The following is a 24,743-nucleotide window of genomic DNA, read 5'->3' as shown; positions in this document are numbered from 1 at the left end:
ACCACGCCCGGCAGGATAAGGTAAGGACACTGCCCTTACCTTCCCAGAGCTTACAGCTTCAGTCCTAACAGCCTCCCGGGGCCTGGTGTGATGAAAACTTGTGGAAGAGTTTATGATAAACACCAATGGCCTAACCCCAGCAAAGAATGCTCATACGGAACCCTGCACCAGCTCTGACACACGGAGGTCCTTCTGTGGAACTGGAAGACTCTGCAGGTGACATGAGGGTCATTTCTAGAACCATCCTAAGTAAGGCCATTTTTCCCTCCCTCGAAAATGGTCTCCTTGTATGGTTTAAAATGAGAGATGCCCTTTCTATTTTTCAGGGAAAGAAAAACACTTAAAAATAGATTTTAAAAAAGGAGTAAGAAGAAAATATATTAACAGCGAGTTCTTTCTTTAATCATTAAAAAGGTGTGGAGTAGCTCCCGCTGACACCCTCCCTCACAGCTGCCCACCTCTTTCTCAAGGAATTCGCTCTAAACCTGTGCTTGAACAGATCCACGCCTGAGAAAAGAATTTTTAAGAACAAGGTCTGTGAGAGCAAACAGCCTTTCCCAACAGCAAAACCTCCGCGCTGCTGCAGGCGCCCCACCGAGCGGACATCACGAGCCCCTTCTGCTCCGTCAGAATTCCATTTCCCTCAACAAGCGGGAACAATTTTCTCAAGGATTTACCAGAAGTCCCTCTTGATGTCAGGGCTTGCGCATTTTAAAAAGCGTGAAAAAGAACGTCTACGACATGATCCTCCAGGCACATTCCAACACGCTGCCGATGTTAGTCCTGAAAATGCTCCATCGAAGCCCTCCGTAAACCAGAGCCCCGGAGCCCTGGGGGGCTGCGGCAGGCCTGGGCTGTCACGCTCAGGAGCCCCGTCCACAAAGAGCCACGCCACTTACGGCAGCCCGCTCTACGTTCTAGCTCTCACTCCAGTCATTATGCGACAATAGGAGGCAGGGACTGGAATGCAGTCAGCCGAACACGAACAGGGGAGCTGAGTCACGGGCAGCCCCCCAGCAAGCCCCCATCCAAGCTGGCACTGCTCAGGCCATCCCTCCGCTCTGGGTGGGGACCGCCCTGGCTACTCCCGTCACTTCAACCCCACAGAATGTGCTGACCCCCGCAGGGGCTGAGCCAGGTGCTGTTCTAACACTTCACCGTGCTCCTGACCGTCTGAGCCCTTACAAAACCCCCATCTGAAAGAGGGGGAAACTGAGCCACGGTGAGATGTGATGCCCCTCGCCCCACGTCTGACAGTCTGAGATGGCGGGGCCGGAAGGGAGGGGCTGACCGCCACCGCCGAGGCTATCCCCAGGAGCTGCCTATCTTGGCGCAGGGTCCTCCGGGTGGCGGCTCCTGGAGAATTATCTAGAATCCCCATGGGCAGAGCCTTCTGTGGTACTGCTGCTTAGCCCTGTGTCTCGATCTGTTCCAAGACCACCTTCCAAGGAGAGCCAGCAGCTGGTGTCAGACGTTCCTCCCAAGACAAATAAGCCCAAAACCTCACTTAGAAAACGTACACTAGTGACTATGACCTTGGGAGTCAGCCCCAGAAGGGTCTTTCTTCCCTCACGTCAAGCTAAAGAGACTGTGGACAAGAAAAGAGGCAATGGCCGCTATGTGGCCTGTGGCCACCATGTCAGTCCCACGGCAGTTGCAAAGACAGGAACAGAGAGAAGTTTTAGCTGACAAACTCCCTTTCCCTAGAGACTATGATGAATTAGTGTTACAGTTCAGGGAGAGAGCTCTGTGGAGGAGGGGCCAGAGGACCCCCCCGCTTCCCAGACTCACCACCACACACCCCCCAGCTCCCCTGGTAGGTAAGCGGGTAAGCTCTGCTTCTCACAGGGCTAAGACCACATCTCGATCAGAGTGTACAAAGCTCAGAAAAAGTGGCATTAGGTGGTATCACCCAGGCGGAAAGACATCTCAAGCAGCGGCCGTGGGAAGAACGGAGTACAGGCCATACTCACTGTAAGGTTTTCCAACTCCAGCTGCCGTACTGTGTAATATGACTTAATATCTTCGGAGATCAAGGTTAATTTCAAATTTGTGTCTTCAAAGATCATTTCTTTCTCTTCTTTTTGTGGCCAGTACTGAGCACATTTTAACTAGGAGAGAAAATGACGAATTACTATAAGCAATGGACTGTTTTCCCTCGAAGGGAGGGAGAGAGTTCCTTCCATGAGCTTCAGGACAACCCAAAGGTAAACTGGGCGTTTTCTGACCTTGAATGTCACCTTCAGCATAACCTGCCTGCCTCTGAGGGAGATGGGGAGGTGGTGAAGACCCAGGACTGGCTGGGCAGAGAGGGGTTGGCCCTCCAAACACAGTTGCTCCCTGGTTCTCCCCATACGAGGATAGGTTTCGGGGCTCTGGCCCTTCCAGGCCATCTATGAGGTGAAGCGGACTGTGCCACAAGCTTTTGTCTCTCACAGACCACTTTCTGTAGCCATTTTGAAGATTACCGAGAACCGGACTGGTGCTGTCGGTCCAATGCAGACCCCTTACCCAGGGGACCGGAACCAAGTCTGGAGGAGACTGTGGGACACCTGTGCAGGCTGGAGGGCTGTAACTGAATGTTTAGAGAAGGCGTGGACAGGAGCTCCTCCAAGGCTTAGGGTCGCCTGCTGCCCCATCCCACCCTTTCATTCTGGTTTGGCTCAGTCCCAAAAAATCCTTTTGATTTTCTAGTTTAGTAATTCCAGGAACTAGTCGATGGTCTTCATTTAAATATAGCTCATTAACTTTTTCTTCAAAGCCAGCAAACTCCCAAAGATTTGGTTTCACTTAAGAGTTGGTTTATTTATTTTTTTGTTAAAGATTTTTTATTTTTTCATTTGAGAGAGAACGAGAGTGAGACAGAACATGAGAAGGGAGAAGGTCAGAGGGAGAAGCAGACTCCCCACGGAGTCTGGGAGCCTGATGTGGGACTCGATCCAGTGACTCCTGGATCATGACATGAGCCAAAGGCAGTCGCCCAACCAACTGAGCCCCCTAACTGCCCATCACTTAAGAGTTTTAAGAAAGTAAGTCTGACTCAAATTTAGTGGCGTACTTTGAGTCAAGTTTCTATACTATACCTTTCTGTTTGGTGATAAACATTGTGGACCAAAACAGCAGGCAGATGGGGCTAAGTTGTAAGGTCTACAAGCCAGAGGGTCGGACAATGTGCCTAGACAGAGGGAACCCCAAAGACACGATGATTTCCATCACATGAAATTATCCGTGTGTGCAGCCAGCGCTTTGGGAATTGGTACAAATCCACGCCCACTGCACCTGAATGCGGACTGGCCCCCCGGCACCTCCTCTGAGTTGCAGGACGAGCCGCCTGAAATGCCAGGGCAGGTGGAGGAAGTCCCTCCAGGCCCAGCCTCTGCCGGTCAGAAGAGACCGGTGGTGCGGATCAGTGACAAGGGGGCACAGCGGGAGTAAACACTATAGATGTGCTGTGGGAATTCAGAAGAGGCGAAGGTTCCAGGCCAGCAGAAGTTACATGCAAGAGATGAGAGAAAACCCTATGGAAGGAGAGGCCTCTGTCACGATCCCAAGGTCCCAGGATCAAGTCCCGTATCTGGCTCCGTGCTCAGCAGGGAGTCTGTTTCTCCCTCTCCAACCCCAACTCGTGCTCTCTCAAATAAAATCTTAAAAAAAAAAAGAAAAAAAAAGTGGACTCTGACAGAGGCGTGCCTGGAGGGGTGACTAGGATATCCTAGGCAGTGACTGCCCAGAAGTCAGTCTCAGAGGAACAGGGAGCAGGGCCAAGGGAAGACCAGGCCACGGCGACTGTGGGGGCAGGCTCAGGACCCGCAGTGTCACCTGGGCAGGGGAGCGCCAGGAGGCTCCTGGGCAGAGTGCAGACAGAATCAGGAAGGCCCATCAGTCCTGCTCTAATGAAGCTGCACTGCCCCCCCCCCCCAAAAAAAAACAAGAGAAAAAGAAGAAGCAAATCGAGAAACACCAGACTGGGATGCCGCCACAGCATCAGATGTCACGGGCCCGAAACAGAAGGCCAACAGGGCCTGGACTGGGCCTGTTTGAAAGACTGAGCCGGTTTCACCCACATCCCCTCCTAACACCGATGAGAAGTTGCCAAAGACGAACCCCTGGAACAGGACCAACCTGCCAGCATCGTAGCAATTCTGCCACTCAGGACATGGAAGCAGCAGTGACATGGCAAGGTCCTCCGCTGGCCCAAAGGGGTGGGGCAGCTGAAAGGGGGACCGGGAAAGACGCTTCAAGGATGCCCATCCTCCCACACTTCCAGTAATCAGACCCGTGCAATTCTGAAGACCCCAGAGGCAGCGCCACGTGTGCTGGAGTGTGCCCCCAACACCACAAGCAGAGAAGCAGAAACGCAGGACAGTGTGTGTCTCAGAGAAGAGGCCGGTGTTTCGGGTCTCACGGGCAGAGAAGGAGTCTTCTACAGCTCACCTCCCCACAGCAAACACTCACTTTGAAAACCAAACCTAAAGCCCAGTAAGTCTCTGTGATGTGGTAAAGACTCAGGAACTCCGCTACCGTGCAACGCTAGTGTGCGCTAGGTGTCAATCAAGCAAAATTTATTTTTAAGAGCTCGCAGGCATCCACAGCAACATGCCATGCTCTGCTTGCTGTCATTTCCTGTAGACACTTTTAACACACAAAATAAAACAAAACACAAAAATAAGCTCAAGAGCACGACTTATTGCTCTTCTATTAAACCGATCCATCCCCCCCGAGAAGAGACGTATTTTATTAGAAAGCGGTCCTTCCCCAGGATTCAAATCGTGCTACCTCCTGGGTCGGCAGCAAATGGCAGCACCCACATGGTGGGTGTCCGTCCCAGCTGCCCTTCCCACCTCGAAGCTGAATGTGAGAGAGGCCTTGGGGCCTTCCCAAACAGCCAGGCAATCAGGGGTAACCCCGAGACGCCGGACTGGCTTTCCCAAGGAATAATGAACCAGAGAGATAACTAAGCAAATGGGTGAAACCCGACGGGCCCGTGACACAAATCCAGAGTCTCATGTGCACAAAAGTACTAAAGTCAAACTGCACCTTTAGTTGGGGTTTTGGGAGAGAGATAAAAGCGATATTTCTGGTTAAACGCCTCCTTGTTTGTCTTTTTCTCCTGCCTACACAATCCCTGCCCTTGCACACAAATACACTCTTCACAGACATGTCTCAACTCCATCTTTAAATTGAACCCCCAAGAACCTGGGCTACTTGGATGAGCTCCGTCTAACACACATAATCATCTTCTGCACCACTGTTTTCCAGGAAGCACAAAAGCCCAAAAGAGTAACAAGCAGGTCTGCCAAAAATAAGAGGGGCAGGCACATCCTATACTATTCAGAGAAGGAAGGAAACCAGAAAACAAATATGCATTGCATGGGAACAGTCTGCAAGCCGGTTCTGACTGCGGGCTGTATGCACAGATCACAACTACATCAGCTGAGCAGAAAGACACTGTGACTTCTTAGAATTTTCCCCAGGCAGCTCTAATGGGGATGATAAATGTTGATGACAAACTGAAATCGTTGGTTCCCAAGAAACATTAAGAATCTCAAACCACCTGCTGCTTTCCATGCCAACGTGCATGCCTGAAGGACCCTGAGCAGGAAGAGCAGCTCCACGGGAAACAGAGACTATGACACACGGTCACAGTAAACTGCATGAACACCAACCGGCCAGCTTTCCTTGTTTTTTAAAGTGGGCAAGGGGAAAAGCTGCCCATTTACGGTCAGCCTTGGATGGGAGACAAGCAAGGGCAGGCCTGGGGCCAGCACGCAGCTACAGGACAGCACCCTGGCTAGGCTGGGCCAACAGCAAAGAGGTTTCACTCAAATACAGTAACGAACAAATAAAAAGGAAATGTTACCATATCCAATCATTTCTGAATAACGAACTCGATTTCAAAGTCCCAAACCCTCAACGCCATCGAGAACAGTGCTTCTCAAGGGGAGCAATTCTGCACCCCAGGGGACCCTGGACAACGTCTGGAGAGATTCTGGATGGCCCCACGGGGGAGTGGGCATGCTAGCGGCCCCCCTGCGGGCAGCACTGAGCCCCCGAGACCCCGAACGCTCATCAGCGCCGAACACATGCACAGGCTACCCTATCTTTGTCACCTTCTCCTGCGGAGAGTGTGTGCTGTGGGAACCTCAAGTTTGTTTCTTTATTCAAAATTGCTGACAAGAGTGGTGACGACGGGTGGGAGCTGGCTTCGCACTTGTAACTTCACATTTTACTAATCAAGCCACTGAAGCAGAAAACATTAAAAACCACTTTCACTGAAAAAAGTACGCTCTTCATCTGTTATCATCAAGCAAACAGATGCTTTAAGAAAAGGGACTGAGGGGCGCCTGGGTGGCTCAGTGGATTAAGCCGCTGCCTTCGGCTCAGGTCATGATCTCAGGGTCCTGGGATCGAGCCCCGCATCGGGCTCTCTGCTCCGCAGGGAGCCTGCTTCCTCCTCTCTCTGTCTGCCTCTCTGCCTACTTGTGATCTCTCTCTCTGTCAAATAAATAAATAAAATCTTTAAAAAAAAAAAAAAAAAAAAAAAAGAAAAGGGACTGAAGCAAAAACCATGATTTGAAACTTGTGCTGTCCTAAGAGGACGATCTGCTGTAACTAAGGCTGTCGCTTTGTGGGGGGAAGGGAGGGGCCTGGCGGTGAGTGCTTCCCGTTCGACCACTGACGTTTCCTTTGATGGGTTACTTCTTTGCACTTGTATCTGTTCCCTCTAAGGCCATGACCGTGCTTTCTTTGGAGGGGCGGCTTCTCCAGAGCTTGCGTGTTCTCCTGGCAAGCCTGGGACTGAGGAGGCCAGGCCAGCAGGGAGAGCAGCGGCCCCGCAGAGCCAAGCACCTGGCAAGGCCCTGGGCACACGCGGTTCTGGGCCGCTCGCTCCGTCTGGTATCCACACTCCTCAGCCCATCCCAGGACCTCCGCCTCTGAGGCTGGAGAGCCCGAGTGTGCTGGCCATGGCGGGAAAAGAGGGAAGAAGCCAGGGAAGCAGGGGTGCAGCATCCATTCGCTACGTGGCTGCCACACTGCTCGCGGTACACATCACCTTTCATGGGAGGCAGGCCTCCAGCAGGCAATCTACAGAGTTGGGGTTGGCGGGGAGTGAGGGGAGCATGAGCGGTAGATGATCCAGGGAAGCACCTGGAGAACCTGCCAGAGGGGTGGGGCCGGGCGGGGACTCAGCTGTCAGGCCAGGGAACCTGGCAAGAAACCAACAGAAGTTCTGGCTGGAGTTTGGAAATGGAGGTGGGTCTAAGTTAACTAGGTCCTGCAGCCACATTACATACATCCCAGGAGCCAGTGGGGGCCGCACAAGGGTTTTTGGCTGGAAGAGGTGTAGCAACACTTGGTTTTGAAAGACCATTCTGGACACCGGGGGTAGGATACACGGAGGAGAGCAAGTAGAGAGGCCACAGCGGCAACTGCAGGGACAGATGTGTGGAGGGTGCTGCCCAGACCATCACGCACGTGCGGTACACATGCTATCCCTGGGGATGTTTTAGAGTTGCAGAGAACTTGGGAGAAATGCCACACCAATCTTGCAGTAAACGCACAGGCAGACAGTGTCCACGTTAACGAGGTGGCTGAGCGCCAGGCGTCTGGGCATTCGACAGAAGCGTTTCCCAAATGCGGCTGCTCCCACAGCTCAGTCAACAGGAGGCAAATTTGTCCAGCCAGAGAAGCAGAGATGAGGAGGGTACAGAAGAAACTTCCTTTTCAGAATAAAGCTACACTTACACAGCTCCGTAATGGAACATCAGCAGCCCTGGAACCCCCGGCAGAGGAACACAGAACACACGCACGCGCTCTAGGGAGAGACCGACTGATGGGGGCGGGGGGCAGGGGTGGAAGAGGTCCAGAGCAATGACTTTTCCCCTCTTTTTAATTCATTTACTTCTCGGACTACTAGACATGTATTTATGTAATGCTTCTTTAAATTTTTCTAATAAAGCAGATACCACGTAAAAGAAATACAAAAGCAATGTAAAGAAATAAAATCAGACAAAAATGTCAACTTCACGGACTGGGACACATATGGACGGACGGTGAGGTAAACAGCAGATAAATCCATGACTTACCGATCCTTTCTCCATTACTCTGTTGAGCATGACAACGCCCCTGCTTTTCTGCTCCCACACCATCTCCCAAAAGTGACCGCATGTGTTAGGCAAAGGGCCCTGCAAATACACAATCCACAAAGTGTATACCATTTTACACACGGACATGTGCTCGGACACATCGCACGTGCTCCAATGTGAGCACACCGCCGGCACTCAGCAGATGACAGTGGCCTTCGGCAGAGTGGTGGCTGGGGTTGGGACAGGGACCGCCCTCCCTGCCTAGCAGTCAGTAACCTCAATTCTATTTTCTGCCACATGGTGAAAGGTTATTCCTGCCTCTCAGGGCTGGTTTGGGGCTGACCCACGGAGGACAGAAAAGGCTGATTCTACTTTCTGGTGTGAGCTGACTGGAGGAGGGGCTCCACTGCGGTCGCTCTGGAGCACGGATGGACTATGGGACGAAGCTAGGGGTGCAGGCAAGAGGCAGTAGGGGGAAGCGATCATCAGCGACACTTCCAGGGGCTGGAGTCTCAGCTCCAGTCACTTATCATCCATGTGACTTTGGACAAGTTACTTTACATCTCTATGCCTCAGTTTCTCCACCCACTGCTCTCGACTGATCACGGTCCTTATTCAGAGGGTTACGAGAGTTAACTATGTTCATACAGGTAAAGGCCTTACCGCAGCACCTGGAAGACAGTAAATAGCCAGTTAACCATTAGCTATTACTGTCATCAATAATGATGGACTGACCACGGACTGCCTTCATCCTTGGACCAACGAACGTCTGAGATGTAGACACAGATCATCAGTCAAGTGGCCCAAGGGGTCCACCAGGACACGGTGGGCTGCCTGCCAACCTAGCAATGGGCACAGATGTTTACTGGATACCAGAACAGGAATGCCTCCCGCTGTGTCAAGTGTTAGTACTGCCCAGAAGGGACATCGCCTCTCACCTCCATGACAGAGCATGTCACCTCCTCCAACCAGCACCATGTCTAGAATGGTTTCTGGTCTCACCTCTTCTCACCCGAATTCTCCCGATTATTTGCGTCTGTTCCCTTGAAGTCCCTCCACACCTTCCCTGACCAAATGAGCCCTCAACGCCCACTCACTTTCCTGAACTCCGCTCCCTCTTGCTGCCTAAACCAGACATATCCGAGCTCCACACAGAGCCTCAGACAACAGAAGTCAGATACATCACCCTTTCCAGCCAATTAACAGAAAAATGGCTCCCAGAAGACAGGGGTCCTGGGGCCTCCTGGCTGGCCACCTGGGTCTTACAGTCTGCAGCTTGGGCCCAAGGACCCGGTCTCAAAGCTATGGCTCTCACCAGTTACCAGCCTGTCACTGTCCCTGCTCCCCAGCACCCTAGCTTAGGATGGGCTTCAGGGATGAAAAATCTTATAAGATCCAAAGGAGAACTTAGCTAACACTTCACTGTGGAAGTGACAGAGGGCATCTTTGACATTATTCTCTACATTTCCACACCACTGCCTTAAAAACAAAACATAATAAACAAAACCAAACCACAGATTTGTTATTATTTGCATAATGAACAGCATTGAAAATTTTAAAAATGAGCATGGTTTTCTTTGTTTTTGTGGCCTGGAAAATGTGTTGCTCCTACTGTCTAGAGGTACAACTTTGGGGTCAGGCTACTTTGATCCCTTTTATAAATCCCAGGGCAAAGGGTGACTGTGCAGGCAGCTAGGTATGCCCATGGTACCACCTGACAAAAACAGAGAGACCTTCAGATGTGCAAGTAATTGTTAGGGCATGAGGCTGGGAAGACAGCAGTATGGCAGTTTGCATGGCTATATCCTTGCACTCCATTTGACTTTCTACCTCTATCCGTCTTTGCTTTGGACTTCTATCACACCAAAGTTAAATGGCTAAGATTAAGAAGTAAGAAACCTTAAAAAAAAAAAAAGGAAAAGGAAAAAAAAAAAGAAACTTGACCTCTCAAAAGAGAAGTTACCAAGAAGCTGCCTTTCCCTCAACCCCTTCCCGCCAGCCTGCTACCACCAGGATCTTCTTCCTTATCACCCTCCCCCAACAACCCCAGAGGTGCTAGGAAGATCACAGGCTGAGGCCTGGTTAAAAGGCCTGCCCCCTACAGATATACCAAGAACTTCCTCAGTGGCCCCAGGGCTGAACATGGCGTGGCTGATGTTCCATACACTGGGAGACATCTGAGATGATATTCCTCACGGACAGAAAGGAACTGGGACAGGACCAGACTGGGCAGTAAAGAAGGGCCATGGTAGGTATGTTGATCAGCTCCCTGCCCCAAGGCATCCTCTGTTCATACACTCTCTGGCTTCGCTATCACTCTGATCTCCCAGTATTAAACAGAAGTACTGTGTTCAAAATCACCCTATACCCCAAAGCCATACAGAACACTGATAAACAGATATGCAATGAGAAAGCAAAAACTACGACTAAAAAGAAACATATATCAAGTGTTTAGAGCAACTTACAGGTAACAGACTAAGACTTGAGAAAATGAATTAAAAAGAAACTTCTCTAGATCCTCTTTCCCAGAGACCCATGGTCTTTGGGTCATATGCCAATAAGTGTTTCATAAGAAGGTCAAGTAGTAAATCATTTTTATGACTTTTTCCACAAAGATGCCAAAAGCCAATGGGAATTTTAAATGATTTTGTATGCTTATCCACATCATCTCAGGATGCTTTATTTCAGGGCCAAAGAATGAAGACCATGCTGAGGAATTCTGAGCGGACCTGGACAAAGATTACTGGTCTACGCTTTGATTTCTGTGAGCAGCCCTCAGTGCTCTGAGGTGAACACTTACAGGTCCTCCTCTTGCCATGCCCTGCTGCCTCTGTCAGCGGACCACAGGCAATTCTGGCATTTCAGGCCGTTTTCTGTAAGCCCAGCAGCGGCATACTTCCTGGAAAAATCACATGTTACAACCAACCCTGTCTCTGAAGGAAGATATTTTTCCTTCCTCGTTTTTTTGGATTGTGTACAAACTGGCCTTCTAAAGGGGGCGGCAGGTTTCATCTGACGTATAAAGGACAGTACTGTACAATTCTCAAGCTGACATCAAGTAAGGCAAAAACCCATTAGAAAAATTCTGAACAATCCGTTTACCTGGGTAAGAATGTAACTCCTTTGGGCTTCTTCCATCTTGATCAAACTGGCATTGATATAGTCATTATCTTCCTGATGGAGTTTAATCCGACTATGGTCAACTGAAAGGCAAGCCAGAACTCGGACGTTAGTCCTGCAGGACCAAAGCGTCCGCAAAGGTCATGCACCCGATGGGGAAAGCGAAAAAGGTGAGTCGGTGGCATTAAGGCCGTTTGCACTGGCTGGCTTTTAATCGTATACTGGCTTTTAATTGAGATTAGTCATCAATAAGGGGATGACTTAGTATTTTCAGAAAGGTTTCTGGAAGTGTTTGAAACTGAATGTTAAATATCAACAGGGAAAAGCGACAGTAAAACATGGGTTCTGTCCTAACTGGACAATCTATTCTTAGGTCCTATCTTCCTACACTTATCACTGCCCCACAACTCAGGAGGCTGTGAGGAGGGGTGCCAAGGGATCTTTTCTTGGATGCCTAATAAAAACTCGCACAAGGTAAAAAAAAAAAAAAAAAAAATACAGGGGATTCAGTCTTTAAAATGGAAAAAAATCCACCAAAAATTTCATCCAGTCCCTAGAGCTCTAGTTGGTAGGATTTATGATCATATTTCCACCTAATCTATGTCTAATGGTTTGAAGATGAAATGACCTAAATATATGGTCGTGTGGAAAAGGTTACCCGAATTCCTTTATATAGAGTTGTTGTTTTATTTAAGTTTTGAGTGTAATATACTTAAATGATTCTAACCTATGAACAAAATTCAAGTAGAACTGAATTCTAATATTTCAAGTTCAGGAACTGTCATATCAAAGACTTAAAAGGTAATTAATTGGAAAAAATAAACTCCAGGATCCAAAACACCAAAAGTACATTAAATGTAACTTGTAGAAGTTTTCAAAAATAAACTCTCATTTGGAAGGTCTGCCCAGGTTACTGAAAATGCATAGCCACTTTTTTTTTCCTTTTACCATGACTTTGTCACAAAAGCAGTGGTTCCCTGAGGGTCACTTTCCTTATCCTGCTAGTGCAGCTAAGAAGAACAGGTGGGTATTTTTACTTCTGGTACAACACAAGGGATGATGAACACAGGTGGCCGCTGTCATAAATACCACTTTTTCTTCTCTAGCCCAGGTGGAAAGGAGAAGTTAATGGGGACACATGGTTTGGGGCTTTCTGTTCTAAAAGATTTCAAGGAAATGTTTTTAAAAATCAGTCACCATTTGGAATAATGTCTCTCATCGTAGAGTACCTGGGTATTATTTAATACCTGGATAATATTTAAGTTATGGAGATAGATCATAAAAAAAAAATGATGAGATGATGAGACCATATAATCCCTTGGGGGTTTATCTGAATGGGTTCCAACAGTACTGGGTGACCTTGGACAAACAATTTCTCCTCTGAGCACTGGGCTTTTTATTGGCCAAATGGAAGACAGACAAAAGATCACTTTCTACCTTGAATCATTCTTCTCGTGTTCCCCTTGACCTTAAGAACAAATTATCTGTCCTACTGCAGAGTTGGGGGAAAACAAGAGAAACAGGAGGGAGATTGGGGGTGAAAAGGTTTGGGAGCTGTTTCCTGGGAAGAATATTTTAAATATTCCTTTCTTTCCCCCTCCGTATCTGTAAAACTGGCTCATAAAACTATTTAGACGAGCACTGATGAAAAACGTAGAAAAGAAATACTAAGAGGACATTACTGCCTCGTGCAGAGCCAGGACAGCAAGGCAGGGGGTCTCTTGGCTCTGCATGAAAGATGCCAACAGTGATTATTCTCTGTAGTTCAGAGCCACCGGTGGGGGCTTTACAACAGAATCACCTGAGGGGAGGTGTTGTTGTTGTTGCTGAAATAAAACATGCTAGGTGCCACAGCCTAGACGCGCTGCATCAAGGGTGTCGGGTGTCGGGACACAATCACATGGCGCTTGGGCACAAGCACTAGACTTCAGATGCGCCTGGCGTGCGCCTTCAGTTAACAACGGTCTCAATCACAGAGAACGTTTATGAGCCAGGCGCTGGGCTAAGTGGTTTGTGTTATTTTATTTCGTCTTCACGCCATCCTGAGATCAGAGAACAGACCCATTTGCCCGAGGCCACACAGCTGGAAGTGGCAGGCGGAGACAGCGCCGGGTGGGGAACCGTGGCAGCACGCAGAGGCAGACTGCCCAGGACCAGCCCGGGTCCACTGTGTGCCCCTCCCAGGAACCGGGTGCTGCACAGCTCAGGGCAGGAGGCACTGCTGACTCTCCCGTGGAGAGCACCGGACACCAGCGCCCATGGGAGCTGTGTGACCTAGCGGGCGTGCGGGAAGCGCCTGGGCAAGGGAAGACTGACTGTGTCGCTGGCAGATGGAAGGGACTGCCACGGGAGACACTGGCAGTTGCAACCATCTCTGATGGACAGGTTCTAAAATCCCTGGAGGGGAATCGGAAGGTTCTCTGTGGCCTAGAGGAGGTGGCGAAGTTCATGCCCTTTACTCGGCTCCAGTGTTTCTTGCTTTACACAAATTCTAAAACCTTTAGTTCTTGACTTTTGAAATATCAGCAGATTCAGAGCCAATTACTCAGAAAGCAGAGGAGGCTGTCAGAGGCCAGCAGGCATGCTGGGAGATAATGGCAAGAAAGAGCTGGAAGAATGATGACGGCGGTGGGGTGTAGGGTGGGTGGGTGGGGTGGGACTCAAGGAACTGTCTTCCGTGGAGGGCAAGCGCCACTCCCACTCTTCAGTGGCTGTGTGGGGCACCCGCACAGTTCAAGACGCTGCTCGGGGTCTAATAATACTGTTGCTGAGTCATCCAGAAAAGGTTATATTATGCCTACTATACTCCGCTTCAGCTGGGAGGAAAATGATTCATCATAAAAATAGTCAAAGCTAAAAAAAGTGCTTTGAACTTAGCTGAATTTTCCAGAAACTGAAACCTTATTCCTTCTATAATCGTGGAAGAAACGAACAAACCATTACTCTACGCCTCAGATGCTTTGATTACAGGAAACAACCATGTCATAAAGCTGTACTTCTATGGCTTTACGACCATAGCCCGGGGCTCGGGGTCCTGCCGGAGGGGTCCCGCCGGAGAGGCCCTGTGCCGAGAAGACGCCGCCGCACGCGCACCCACTGGAAGCGGGGAGACTGGCAATGGCGATGTGAATACTTACAGGGACTGACATCTCTGTACCTGTTTCGGTTTTTGTTCTTAGGAAGCTTGGCCACTCTACAAGGGAAGTCACTGGCCTCGTGTCGGATATCCTACAAAAGAAAAAAAAAAAGGATAAAGAGTTCTCTTTTGAAATCTCTGGCATCAGGAATGCAGACATTTAACCAAGTGTGGGCTACGTGCCAGGCACGGAGGGGACCCAGGACAGAAACACATCAAAGAGAACTAGGCAGTGTGGGAAATGCAAGGTGATAATTCAGAGCCATGTACAAGGTCAGGAAGAGAAAACAGAAGAGGAACAACCACATGCCTGCCTTGGGAGGAAGCCGTGGGGCTGGGAGCTACAAAGATGTGGCAAAGGGCAGGGAGATGGAGGGAGATGGGGGGAGGTGTATCTTCTGCAAGGGACAGTGAGTGGGCTCACAGGAGCAGTGACAGGCGGCTGGAGCACACAGGTGGGCAGGCTGGATCTTGGAAAGCCTTGAACGTCACACCTGGCAGTGCCATCTGTAGCCCTGTATAAAGCTACAGTGATTGAGGGCAAATAAAATGCACTTTTATGCCAATAACCGTCCAACTGCTTTCTGAGGAGATGGCAGACAAACCCCATTACAGCAAACTGTCCGAAAGAGGAGTGCCTGGGTTAACAGAAGACCCAAATCACACCTCCTGCTAGACTGATCACAGGCATCTAATTCCGCTTCTCAAACGCCACTATAATTCCATTTAAAAATCTTTTCAATTTGTATTTTGTTCTTATTAAAAGAAACCCACACGACAATGTGAATGTACTTACTGCCACTAAGGTATACACCTAAAAATGGTTACAGTGGTAAATTTTGCTATGTATATTTTACTACAATTAAAAAAAAAAAAAGCAAACTCACAGGAGAGGGCAGAACAGGAGAAGACAGCGAAAGAATTTTGGAAGCTAGAAACCTTATTAGTAGTTGGCAGGTCTGAGAAAGCTCAATTATAAGCCAGCAGTGGGGAAAGCAGAGCACCAGCCCGTTTCCACCACAGAATCCTGCAGAGGCTCCAGAAATGCTGCTTCTGGATGGAGGGGTGGGGTTCACTGCAGGGGAGCGGGCCGGAGCTGACTGAGAAGAAGCGGATCTCCCCACTGCTCCCCTTCCGTGCTGCTGGGTGCCTGCCACCCCACCCCACAGAACTCCAGAGAATCATTTTTTGGAGACTATAAATCAGAGTGCTTTGTATGTGATCCAAGCAGACAAGAGGGAAGACCAGAAGATACTATCACCAGGGCACACAACCAATAGCCCAGCTAGAGGACTCACAGCCAGATTAGGGCTGATGGGCCCCTTCCACCTTCTCAGGGCTCTCAACCTGCCTTGTGAGCCCCAATTCTTCATCACACACAGACAACCACTGATCCCAAGATGTGAGAAGAATGCCTCAAATATAAAAGAGATTTACAAGAAAAATGAAACAGGAAAAAAGCCCCTTGGAAGACATAAACTACAGAGAAAAGAAAGCTTTAAAAAATGTATTATTGATATACTCAGTGAGATAAGAATAGATATTGTATCTGTGAATTCAGAACAAAATGTTAGGTAAAGGTAGAAGAAATCCTCCCAGAAAGTAAAGCACCCCCATCCCCCAAACCCACAATAGAAAATTCGGCAAAACAAAAGACAAGGAAAGAAAACATTAAAAAAAATATATATAGTTCAAGGAAATCTTCCAGACCCATCAAATGCTCACCATAATGATAAAAACAGACCTACACTAAGGCACATTAAAATGTGATTCCAGAATCCTTCAGAGAAAACTTCTGGGGGCACCTGGGTGGCTCAGTCAGTTGAGCACGCACTCTTGGTTTCGACTCGGGTCATGAGCTCAGGGTCATGGGATCGAGTCCTGTGTCGGGCTCTGTGCTCAGCAGGGAGTCTACTGGAGATTCTCTCACTCTCTCTCTCCGCCCCTCTCCACAAGTGCGCATGCACTCTCTTAATAAAGAAAATACTCTGTAAGTTCCTCGAAAGAAAAAATAGTTCACCTTCAAAGGATAAGGTCATCAGAATGGCTTCAGATTCTGTGAGAATACTGAAAGAGAGCAATGGAGCAATGCTTTTAGAACCTGAAACAAAAGGATCTCTAGCCTAGAATTCTATACCCAGCCCAATTATCACCCAGCCAGCCGGGGCAATAAATTAACTAAATTAACCCTGCAGAGCGGCAAAGCCTCCAACCCTGGACCACACCCATGCTTGCAGCTTCAGCAAGACACGGAGCATATCTTCCCCCGGGAAAGAAAGAAACCAAGAAAAGAGAAAAATGTAATATACAGTAAGGTTAAAAAAAAAAAAATCTGACACAAGAGCAAAGGCAAAGGAAACTTCCACTGAAACTGTAGAGCCAGGCGCTCCCTACTGGACCTAGGAGCAAGGGGGCCAGGCGAGAGCAGCAGGACTACAAGAGATCGCCGTGTCTGTGACCTGCGTTTGTGTACCACACCCACTGCGACTGAAGGAAACCACCAGAGGGAAATCAGGAGAAAACCTGAAATCCAAGAAACAGGGAATCCAATCAAGGAAAAAAGAAGAGGCTTCAGGATGATAGCTATGTCAGTCATGCCTCTAGACCAAGGAATCCAAACAGAAGAAAGGAGGTCTCCAGCACAGATGCCTCTAAAACAAAACCTGGAAAGAAATCACCTGAAATTGCTTTAATACTGTGGCCACTACCCACATGTGGCTACTGAGAGCACACGAGAGGGGGCCAATTGGAGAAGAGGTGTTGTGTTAAGTGTGGAAATGCGCATCAGACTGTGATGACAGAACTAAGAAAGGGAAGTAAAATATCTCATATTTTCAGTAGTATTCGTTGAAATAACATTTTGAACACACTGGGCCAAATAAACTGCTTCTTTCTACCTTTCTTCCTGTGGCCACGGGGAAGGCGAGATTGCACAGGCAGGGTGCCCTGTATTCCTCCTGGCCAGTGATGACTGACCTCGTGGAAAACTGCCCAAGAGGCTCCAAGAGGTCCAGGAAGGATTAGCAACAGGCAGAAAGAACCCTTTGCAGATGAAAGTATACAAGGCAATTATTAACTATGGGAAAACTTTATTATTTTTTTTAAAGATTTTATTTATTTATTTGACGGAGAGAGATCACAAGTAGATAGAGAGGCAGGCAGAGAGAGAGAGAGGGAAGCAGGCTCCTTGCTGAGCAGAGAGCCCGATGCGGGACTCGATCCCAGGACCCTGAGATCATGACCTGAGCCGAAGGCAGCGGCTTAACCCACTGAGGCACCCAGGCGCCCCAACTATGGGAAAACTTTAAAAAGGAAACTGTGGTACAACACCATCTGTGACTATGTGCAGAGGCAAACAATGTCAATGACGGATACTGTTTTAACGAAAAGGTGTAATAGACTGGGAGAACAGGGAAGGGAAAGCAAAAGGGAGGAAAAGCAGCAAGGCTGACTGTTCAAGAAAATGAAATCCTCCACCTGCGTGAAAGTCTAAACCAATAAGAAGAAAAACATTCTCCTTAGAGATATGGAGATCTATACAAGCGAGAATCAGCAGCTCAAAGAACTGAAAGTGGCTGTGAGCAGAGACGCCACCGCAGTGGGCCGAGGTGTGGACCGCACAGGACCAGCCTGCATCACCAATCGATCACGGACCTCTTTCCCTTCTCAAGTCATGTGCAGATTCGGCGGGAATTAAAAAAAAAAACAAAACATGCCACATTCTGCTAGTCTACTTACTTAAACTGCAAAATGGCAGGGAGGCCTTTCTGACTCACATTAGAGATGAGCTAATAATTTAGCAGCACCTTTATAGATGATAAACTTACCTGAGACAAGCAAAATAACCCAGCATAACACACTCATCGTGTTGTCTGAGGATGAGATCAAACTTTCAGGGAAATGCTATACAACAGAGAAAAATCACTTGATGGAATAAAAATCTAAGTCTTATGTATGTTTTTCTGTTTGATTGGAAGCACTTAGCAACAAGGAGGAATTCTGCCTTGGGAGGTGAAACAATCTGGTCAGTCCAGCTGGTGCGACTGAAGAGACGGAAGAAATCACTAAGATGGTTAAACCACCGAACCAACAAATATTCGCTCGCGGAAATAAGGGCCAAAGTATCCGTAACTGTGGGCAAATGATTTTATTCAGCTAAAGGATTATATTAATATGTACTTTTTTTTTTATCACGTTTGCCACCATACCCCCAAAAAAGAGAGAAAGGGAAAGTAAAATTTGGAGATGTCACTTAGTAAAGATCTTCAGAAAATAAGGTACTCACACAATACTTGTTAAAAACTGATTTTAAAATTAAGGTAAACTCACAGATTAAAATGCACTGATCTTACATGCAATAAGCTTTCCTAACTAACTTGAACCTACAAATAATAAAATACACCCATTTAAGTGTTTTCTCTACATTACAGTGGCATATGAGAAATACATACATGCTCTGAATACAAGTATTTTTATTTCATTTAGTCAAAATGCCAGGATTACAGTCTTGAACTTGAGCAGTGATGAAGTACCTTTACAGTTAAAGGTACCTAGTAACAGTAGTTTGGAAGTAAAATGGACTAGACCAAACACCTTCACAGAATTATAGCAAAACAAGATTTCTACATTGTGAGACTGTATCAAAGGTAAGGTAACTTTCCAAGAGCTGCAGAAAAAGCAGATTACTGACTAATGAACAAGTTTAAGGAGATTTCCATCACCAGCATAAAATATCCCCAGATCATTTATCATGCTGATCAAGATTAAATATTCCAACAAGTATGTAGAATTTCCACTCAGAGAAAATAAAATAAATAATAAATAAAAGGTCTTAAAGCTGATGATGAGAAGCAGCATAAACTGGGAGCCAAGACAAAAAGGAAATAATGAACTTGCCATGAAACAGGGTCCCAGAAGCATCCCTTCATGAGAAACAACAACATGTCTAGATCAAAGTGTATCTCTTAGCATTTCAGGGAGAGGATCACATTGAGAAATTATACTAGTAAGAAATGAAATATACCAACGCGTAACAAATACATTCTTTATTTGGCGCCTCCTTCTCTTAGCTAGTTCTTTACTGGCTTTTCGAGAGCCTACTTCGTATTCTTCTAGATTTCGGAAATGTGACAGAATAAAACAGCATGTGGACTAGATGTCCAAGATTCATGCTTTCCTGGAGCTAATGTGATAATGTGCTCCTGAATGGGGGCTCAAGTTTGGCCCAAACTTATAGGCAAATGATTGAAATTACACTGTATCGTTTTATACCGGCACTGGGCACCCTAATGATCCGAATCATCTCTATAGTGAACTACTGTCATGAGAGAAAACTGAGTTCTTAACTGGGTTAGAAAGCAGTGCTACAAATGTTTGGTAAGTTATAAACAAAACATATGAACTGGAAATTTAAAAAGAGGCAAGGAAGTGAATATGACTTAAATGTTACCTAAATAATTTTTTTTTAATTTTTTCAGTGTTCCAAGATTCATTTTTTATGCACCACACCCAGTGCTCCATGCAATACGTGCCCTCCTTAATACCCATCACCAGGTGAGCAATAACTTCTAAAACTGGTTCTTAATTCCTATCCACCTATTTTTTTTTTTTTTTTTAAAGATTTCAGGGGTGGCTGGGTAATTCTGTCGTTAAGCATATGCCTTCAGATCAGGTCATGATCCCAGGGTCCTGGGATTGAGTCCTGCATCAGGTTCCCTGCTCAGTAGGGAGCCTGCTTCCCCCTCTCCCACACCCCCTGCTTGTGTTCTATCTCTCTCTCTCCGTGTCAAATAAATAAATGAAATCTTTTTACAAAAATAAATAAATAAATAAAAGATTTATTTGAGAAAGAACGAGAGAGAGCGAGCAAGGGAGTATGCACTCTTGAGGTGGGGGAGGGGCAGAGGGAGAGGGAGAGCAGACCCCCCACTGGGTGCCCCTTTTCCCCTCAACTGACCTGACCCTGGGCTTGATGTGCGGCTTGATCTCAGGACCCTGAGACCTTGACCCCAGAAGAAATTAAGAGTTGGATGCCTAACCGACTGAGCCACCCAGGCACCCCTATCCTGTCCCACTCATTTAAGGCGGTAACAGATAATGTCCCAATGAATAGGAAGGGCTAACATACTTAGAAAGCTCTGCTAACAGAATGAATTAGGGCCTGGGGTGAATTCACATTCAGGAAAGCTCATTATCAATTACTCAAACACCTCCCAAATCCAAGGAGGCAAAGTAAAACTTGGATGAAGAGCTGACAATTTTTTTATTTGAGATTTCAATTTTTTTTCTTTTTAACCCGCACAGGCATAAAAGCCAGTCTAGCCTTGCAGAAATATTTTCATGTTTATAGGAAGCACATCATTAAGTCAAGCATAGCAATTTTGGTTTTAACACCCTTTTCTCTTCAGTCCCACAATGAGGTCAATGTCCCTTACTGGCTCTGTGGTAAAATGCATTAGTCACTTTTAAGCTGTTCCACACATGACGAGGTAGCTAGCATGTAGGCACCCTTCGGCAACTGCAAGTCTGACAGAAGTGCCTGGGTCCTCGCCCCTCCATCCCTCCCAGCACAGGCCCAGGCCCAGGGGAGGACACAACCAAATTCTGTTGACAAATCAATGAATGGTCCCAAAGAGTCCCCAAACTCAGAGTCCTTTATCTCTATACCAAATGCTTCATTTCATGGGACAGAAAAGCTCCTGAAAGGGAGAGAGTATGTTTACGCAAATGTCTGATCTGATCCCATTTTCTCAATTACCTGTTACAGAATGGAAATAATTGGAATAATAATAATATCATTATTCTACTTTGCAATTGGGACAGAGTATCATAACAAGATAGTACCAAAACAGCTACTAATATGTGGATTCAAAGCAGAAAGGGTTATATTTCAACAGTTCTGACGGTGATCTGTTGTTGTTCTACAACTCTAACGGAAGAAAAACTCCAGGGTATTCTGCATTCACCAGGACCGAGCTGAACTACAAAGCCCCATCACACCTTCAACATCTACACTCCCCCGGCCCCCATTTTAAGAATGGTGGTCTAACTTGATTGTTCAAGCTGTAACCTAGTACTTTATGGAGGTCCTGGCTCTCAGAAATGGACACAGCAAGCTCGGTTGAGGGGAAGTGCTGAAGTACAGTAAAGGCAGTAATTTAAAATGCAGTTAGCGAGCATACAGGGGTGTTCATTTCCTGGAACTCTCAGCAGTTGCCAGCTGAACAGGGAGATATATATAGAAGCGGGGGGAGGGCGCTAGCCTAAAATTTTAAAAACCACATCTCCAAAGTAATGTGTGGACCAAATCTGTTACTTGTAAATCTCATTATAAGGTGAACATTAAGTTGCTGTATAACAAAGTACAGTATTTCTGGATATACTCTAAAAAATATAAAAATTATCCAAGTCAGAGGTTAAATACCTTCCAAGCTAAAAGCAATACCGTGTCCTTTATATATGGAAATTAATGGAACAATATCATTTACTATAAACATCTTAGAAAATTATTATTATTATACTCCTACCTTCCTATAATCGACATGCAAGCAATCATATGCTCAATGTTGTTAAATTTTAAGATATACTACAGTGCTGAGATAATAAAGAAAGGGCTTAAAATTTAGCTAACCAACACCAAGCCGGTTTCGGTTTAAGTTTTGAAATGACTGTGTATAAAATTTTTTTAAAAAGATGCTGAAAAGTAAACCAAGCACCTCAGAATCTTCTGTGGGGGCTGAAGCAGAGACAGGGAAAGAAGGGAAAAACTGGTTGGCATTTAAAAGAAGGCAGAACATACAATCACGTTCCCTGCCGGAGCCTGAGAAAGCGCTGAGTCCTCTTGCACACAGGCCCCCGGCGAGGTCAAGATAAGCGAGTTACAAATCACTAACAGAACAAGTATTTCCACGTGGGAAACGACGTGGAAAAAAAAAAGCATCATCAAATCGCTTTACATATTCCTCGCCAGTGAGGGCAGGCGGGATGGGGGGTATGGAACGCCCTTCACGAAGTTGGCAAGGGGAGCATCTGGTGGAGATGGCGGAGCCGATTCCACGCTCTGATGCACGCCCTCCGCTGGGAACACCGAACAATGGTCCATTAAACGTAGAGAAAAGCACAGAGCGTGGCTAGGCTCAAAACCAGAATGAGAGTGAAGGCAGAGGAAACAAAAGCCCTCCCACTCAAAATGGCCTGTAAACACAGTACCCAAAACACAGCAGATGACTAGCTCTGAAAAAGGTAACAAATCAGCTAGAAATAAATCCATCCCATGTGAAATGTGTTACACACCCTGCAGGCACTTTCAAGAGAAATATATTCAAGATCAGGGATAAATGAAGGAAACCTTTTCAAAAAAAGATGTTACGGATAAAAACAGGGAGAAATGAAACCCGAATAAGTAGATAGGAAAGAACAAATGAGAAATCCGGGAAAGGAAATTTAAAAACAAAAATAAGACACAAAACCTCAACAGAGAGGATAAATGCCAGATTGAACACAATCAGAGGAGTAAACTGAAAACTAGCAGGGAGGAACAGAGCACGAGAAACACGACACAGGAGAGAGGCTACAACACACACCCAAACAACAGTCAGTACCCAGACACATCAGGGTAAGGGTTAAGCTGCAAAATATTAAGGATAAAAATCTTCAAAACAAGCTATAATATCTTCTGGGAGCTTAACAGAGCTTTAACATTATCACTCAATTTTAACAACTCTGTGGTTATACAGACATTTTAAGTAAAGAACTTTTTTTTTTTTAAGACTTTATTTACTTATTTGACAGACAGAGATCACAAGACAGACAGAGATCACAAGTAGGCAGAGAGGCAGGCAGAGAGAGAGGGGGAAGCGGGCTCCCTGCTGAGCAGAGAGCCCGATGCCAGGACCCTGGGATCATGACCCAAGCCAAAGGCAGAGGCTTTAACCCACTGAGCCATCCAGGCGCCCCTAAAGTAAAAAACTCTTAAAAATACAGAAAGGGACCACTATCATTGATGATGATCCTAAATCATTTACAAGAACAAAGCCACTTTATATATTTGTAGTTAATAGCTATTTTTGATTCCCTAAGATCTTATACAGTTTCAGAACTGAAAATTATGTTCCAGATGCAACAATAGGACTCATTTAGAAATGGAGGATTTGACATTTAAAAACACTTTGTGATTGGTGAAAGCATATCAATATGGTCTTCTATTACTGAAAAACTTTGAGGCAGATAAAATTAATTTGGAAACAGCATTCTGAGTTCATTACAGTAAGTTACTATAACCGTAAGTTACTTGTACATGAAGTAGAACAATTAACAAAGAAGTATGAAAACTGCTTTTTCAAGTGTCACTGATTCTAAACCTTACTTTTACAATCCTTAGTGCATATTTTTTCTAAAAAATCACTTATGTTTTCTGTTAAATGTCATGACTTTCACCTTGGGCAGAAATCAATAGGCAGAAAATGAATCAGACTTACAGTAATTGATGTCAATAAAGCACACTGGAACCAGTATCTTTTTAAATGCTGAGAACCACAAAGCCATTCCTGTAAGAGAACAGTCTCAAAACGCACTCTACTTTCGCTTCTGTTTTGTTTACCTTCTGCTTTCCATAAGGGCAGTTTAAGTACTTCAGGCCCTGGGGGGCTGGCACTTGGCCAGAGGACAGTGGTACAGCTGACTAAGGACACAAGCCGCCGGCAGCCAGCCATGAGAGTGGAAGGCATAAACCTTCCTTCACAGGGAACCAGACTGCCAACCACCAGCTTCCTCCTTCCACAGTTAATTCCCCTAAGCTCAGCGGTCACAGAGAGGGACCTCAGGAACCCACACGATGTTCCCTCTGAAGTAACTGACAGTCATGCTTATAAAATGGATATGGTACTTCTGTGGGTAATTCAGGAGGGTGAATGCGAGAAGACACAATGTCCAAATGAAAGGAGCTTTGGTTAAGAATTTCTTAAATACTGAGAGAACAGTACAAGATTCTGGGGCCTTCACCAAGGCTTTTTTTGCATTTATTATCATCGAACGAATAAATTTTCTGAATACATTCTAGATGTAATATGCTTTTCTATACACCACTTAGGGGATCAGGGTGAAGAAGGGAGACATTTCCAATGCCCCAAAGCATTATGAAGCTGTTAAGTTCTTCAGTGAGGCCACAAAAATCAAGTGATAATCTGGGGAAGAGAGGAAGCAGGTGACCAAGCTCTTCAATATGGCTTTTCAAAGAACTCTCCGTAGTGATTAAGGAAGCAAGGCTTACATTCAGTGTCTGAGTCCCTTCAACTCATCTAAGTATCTGCTGAACACTGACCATGTGGCAGGCACTAGGATATGAGGCTGAAGGACTTCGTGTTCCACTGGGGAGGACAGCCAGATCAACGGGACGCTACCTT

General features: G+C 46.5%; 1 protein-coding gene across 1 annotated transcript in view; it reads right to left on the bottom strand.

Moving 5' to 3' along the window:
• Positions 1-24,743, bottom strand: part of PTPN1 (protein tyrosine phosphatase non-receptor type 1) — a 67,191-nt gene that overhangs the window by 8,051 nt on the left and 34,397 nt on the right. The window contains exons 2-5 of the mRNA XM_045981839.1: positions 14,345-14,435; positions 11,190-11,290; positions 8,088-8,186; positions 1,974-2,111 (exon numbers count right to left, since the gene is read on the bottom strand). Of these exons, the coding sequence (XP_045837795.1) occupies positions 1,974-2,111; positions 8,088-8,186; positions 11,190-11,290; positions 14,345-14,435 (429 nt within the window). The remainder of the gene's footprint in view (positions 1-1,973; positions 2,112-8,087; positions 8,187-11,189; positions 11,291-14,344; positions 14,436-24,743) is intronic.

Source organism: Meles meles, chromosome 16, assembly GCF_922984935.1.
Source record: "Meles meles chromosome 16, mMelMel3.1 paternal haplotype, whole genome shotgun sequence".
NCBI lineage: Eukaryota > Metazoa > Chordata > Mammalia > Carnivora > Mustelidae > Meles > Meles meles.
The sequence above is the reverse complement of the archived record's forward strand: the minus strand, read 5'-3'. Positions and strand labels throughout refer to the sequence as shown.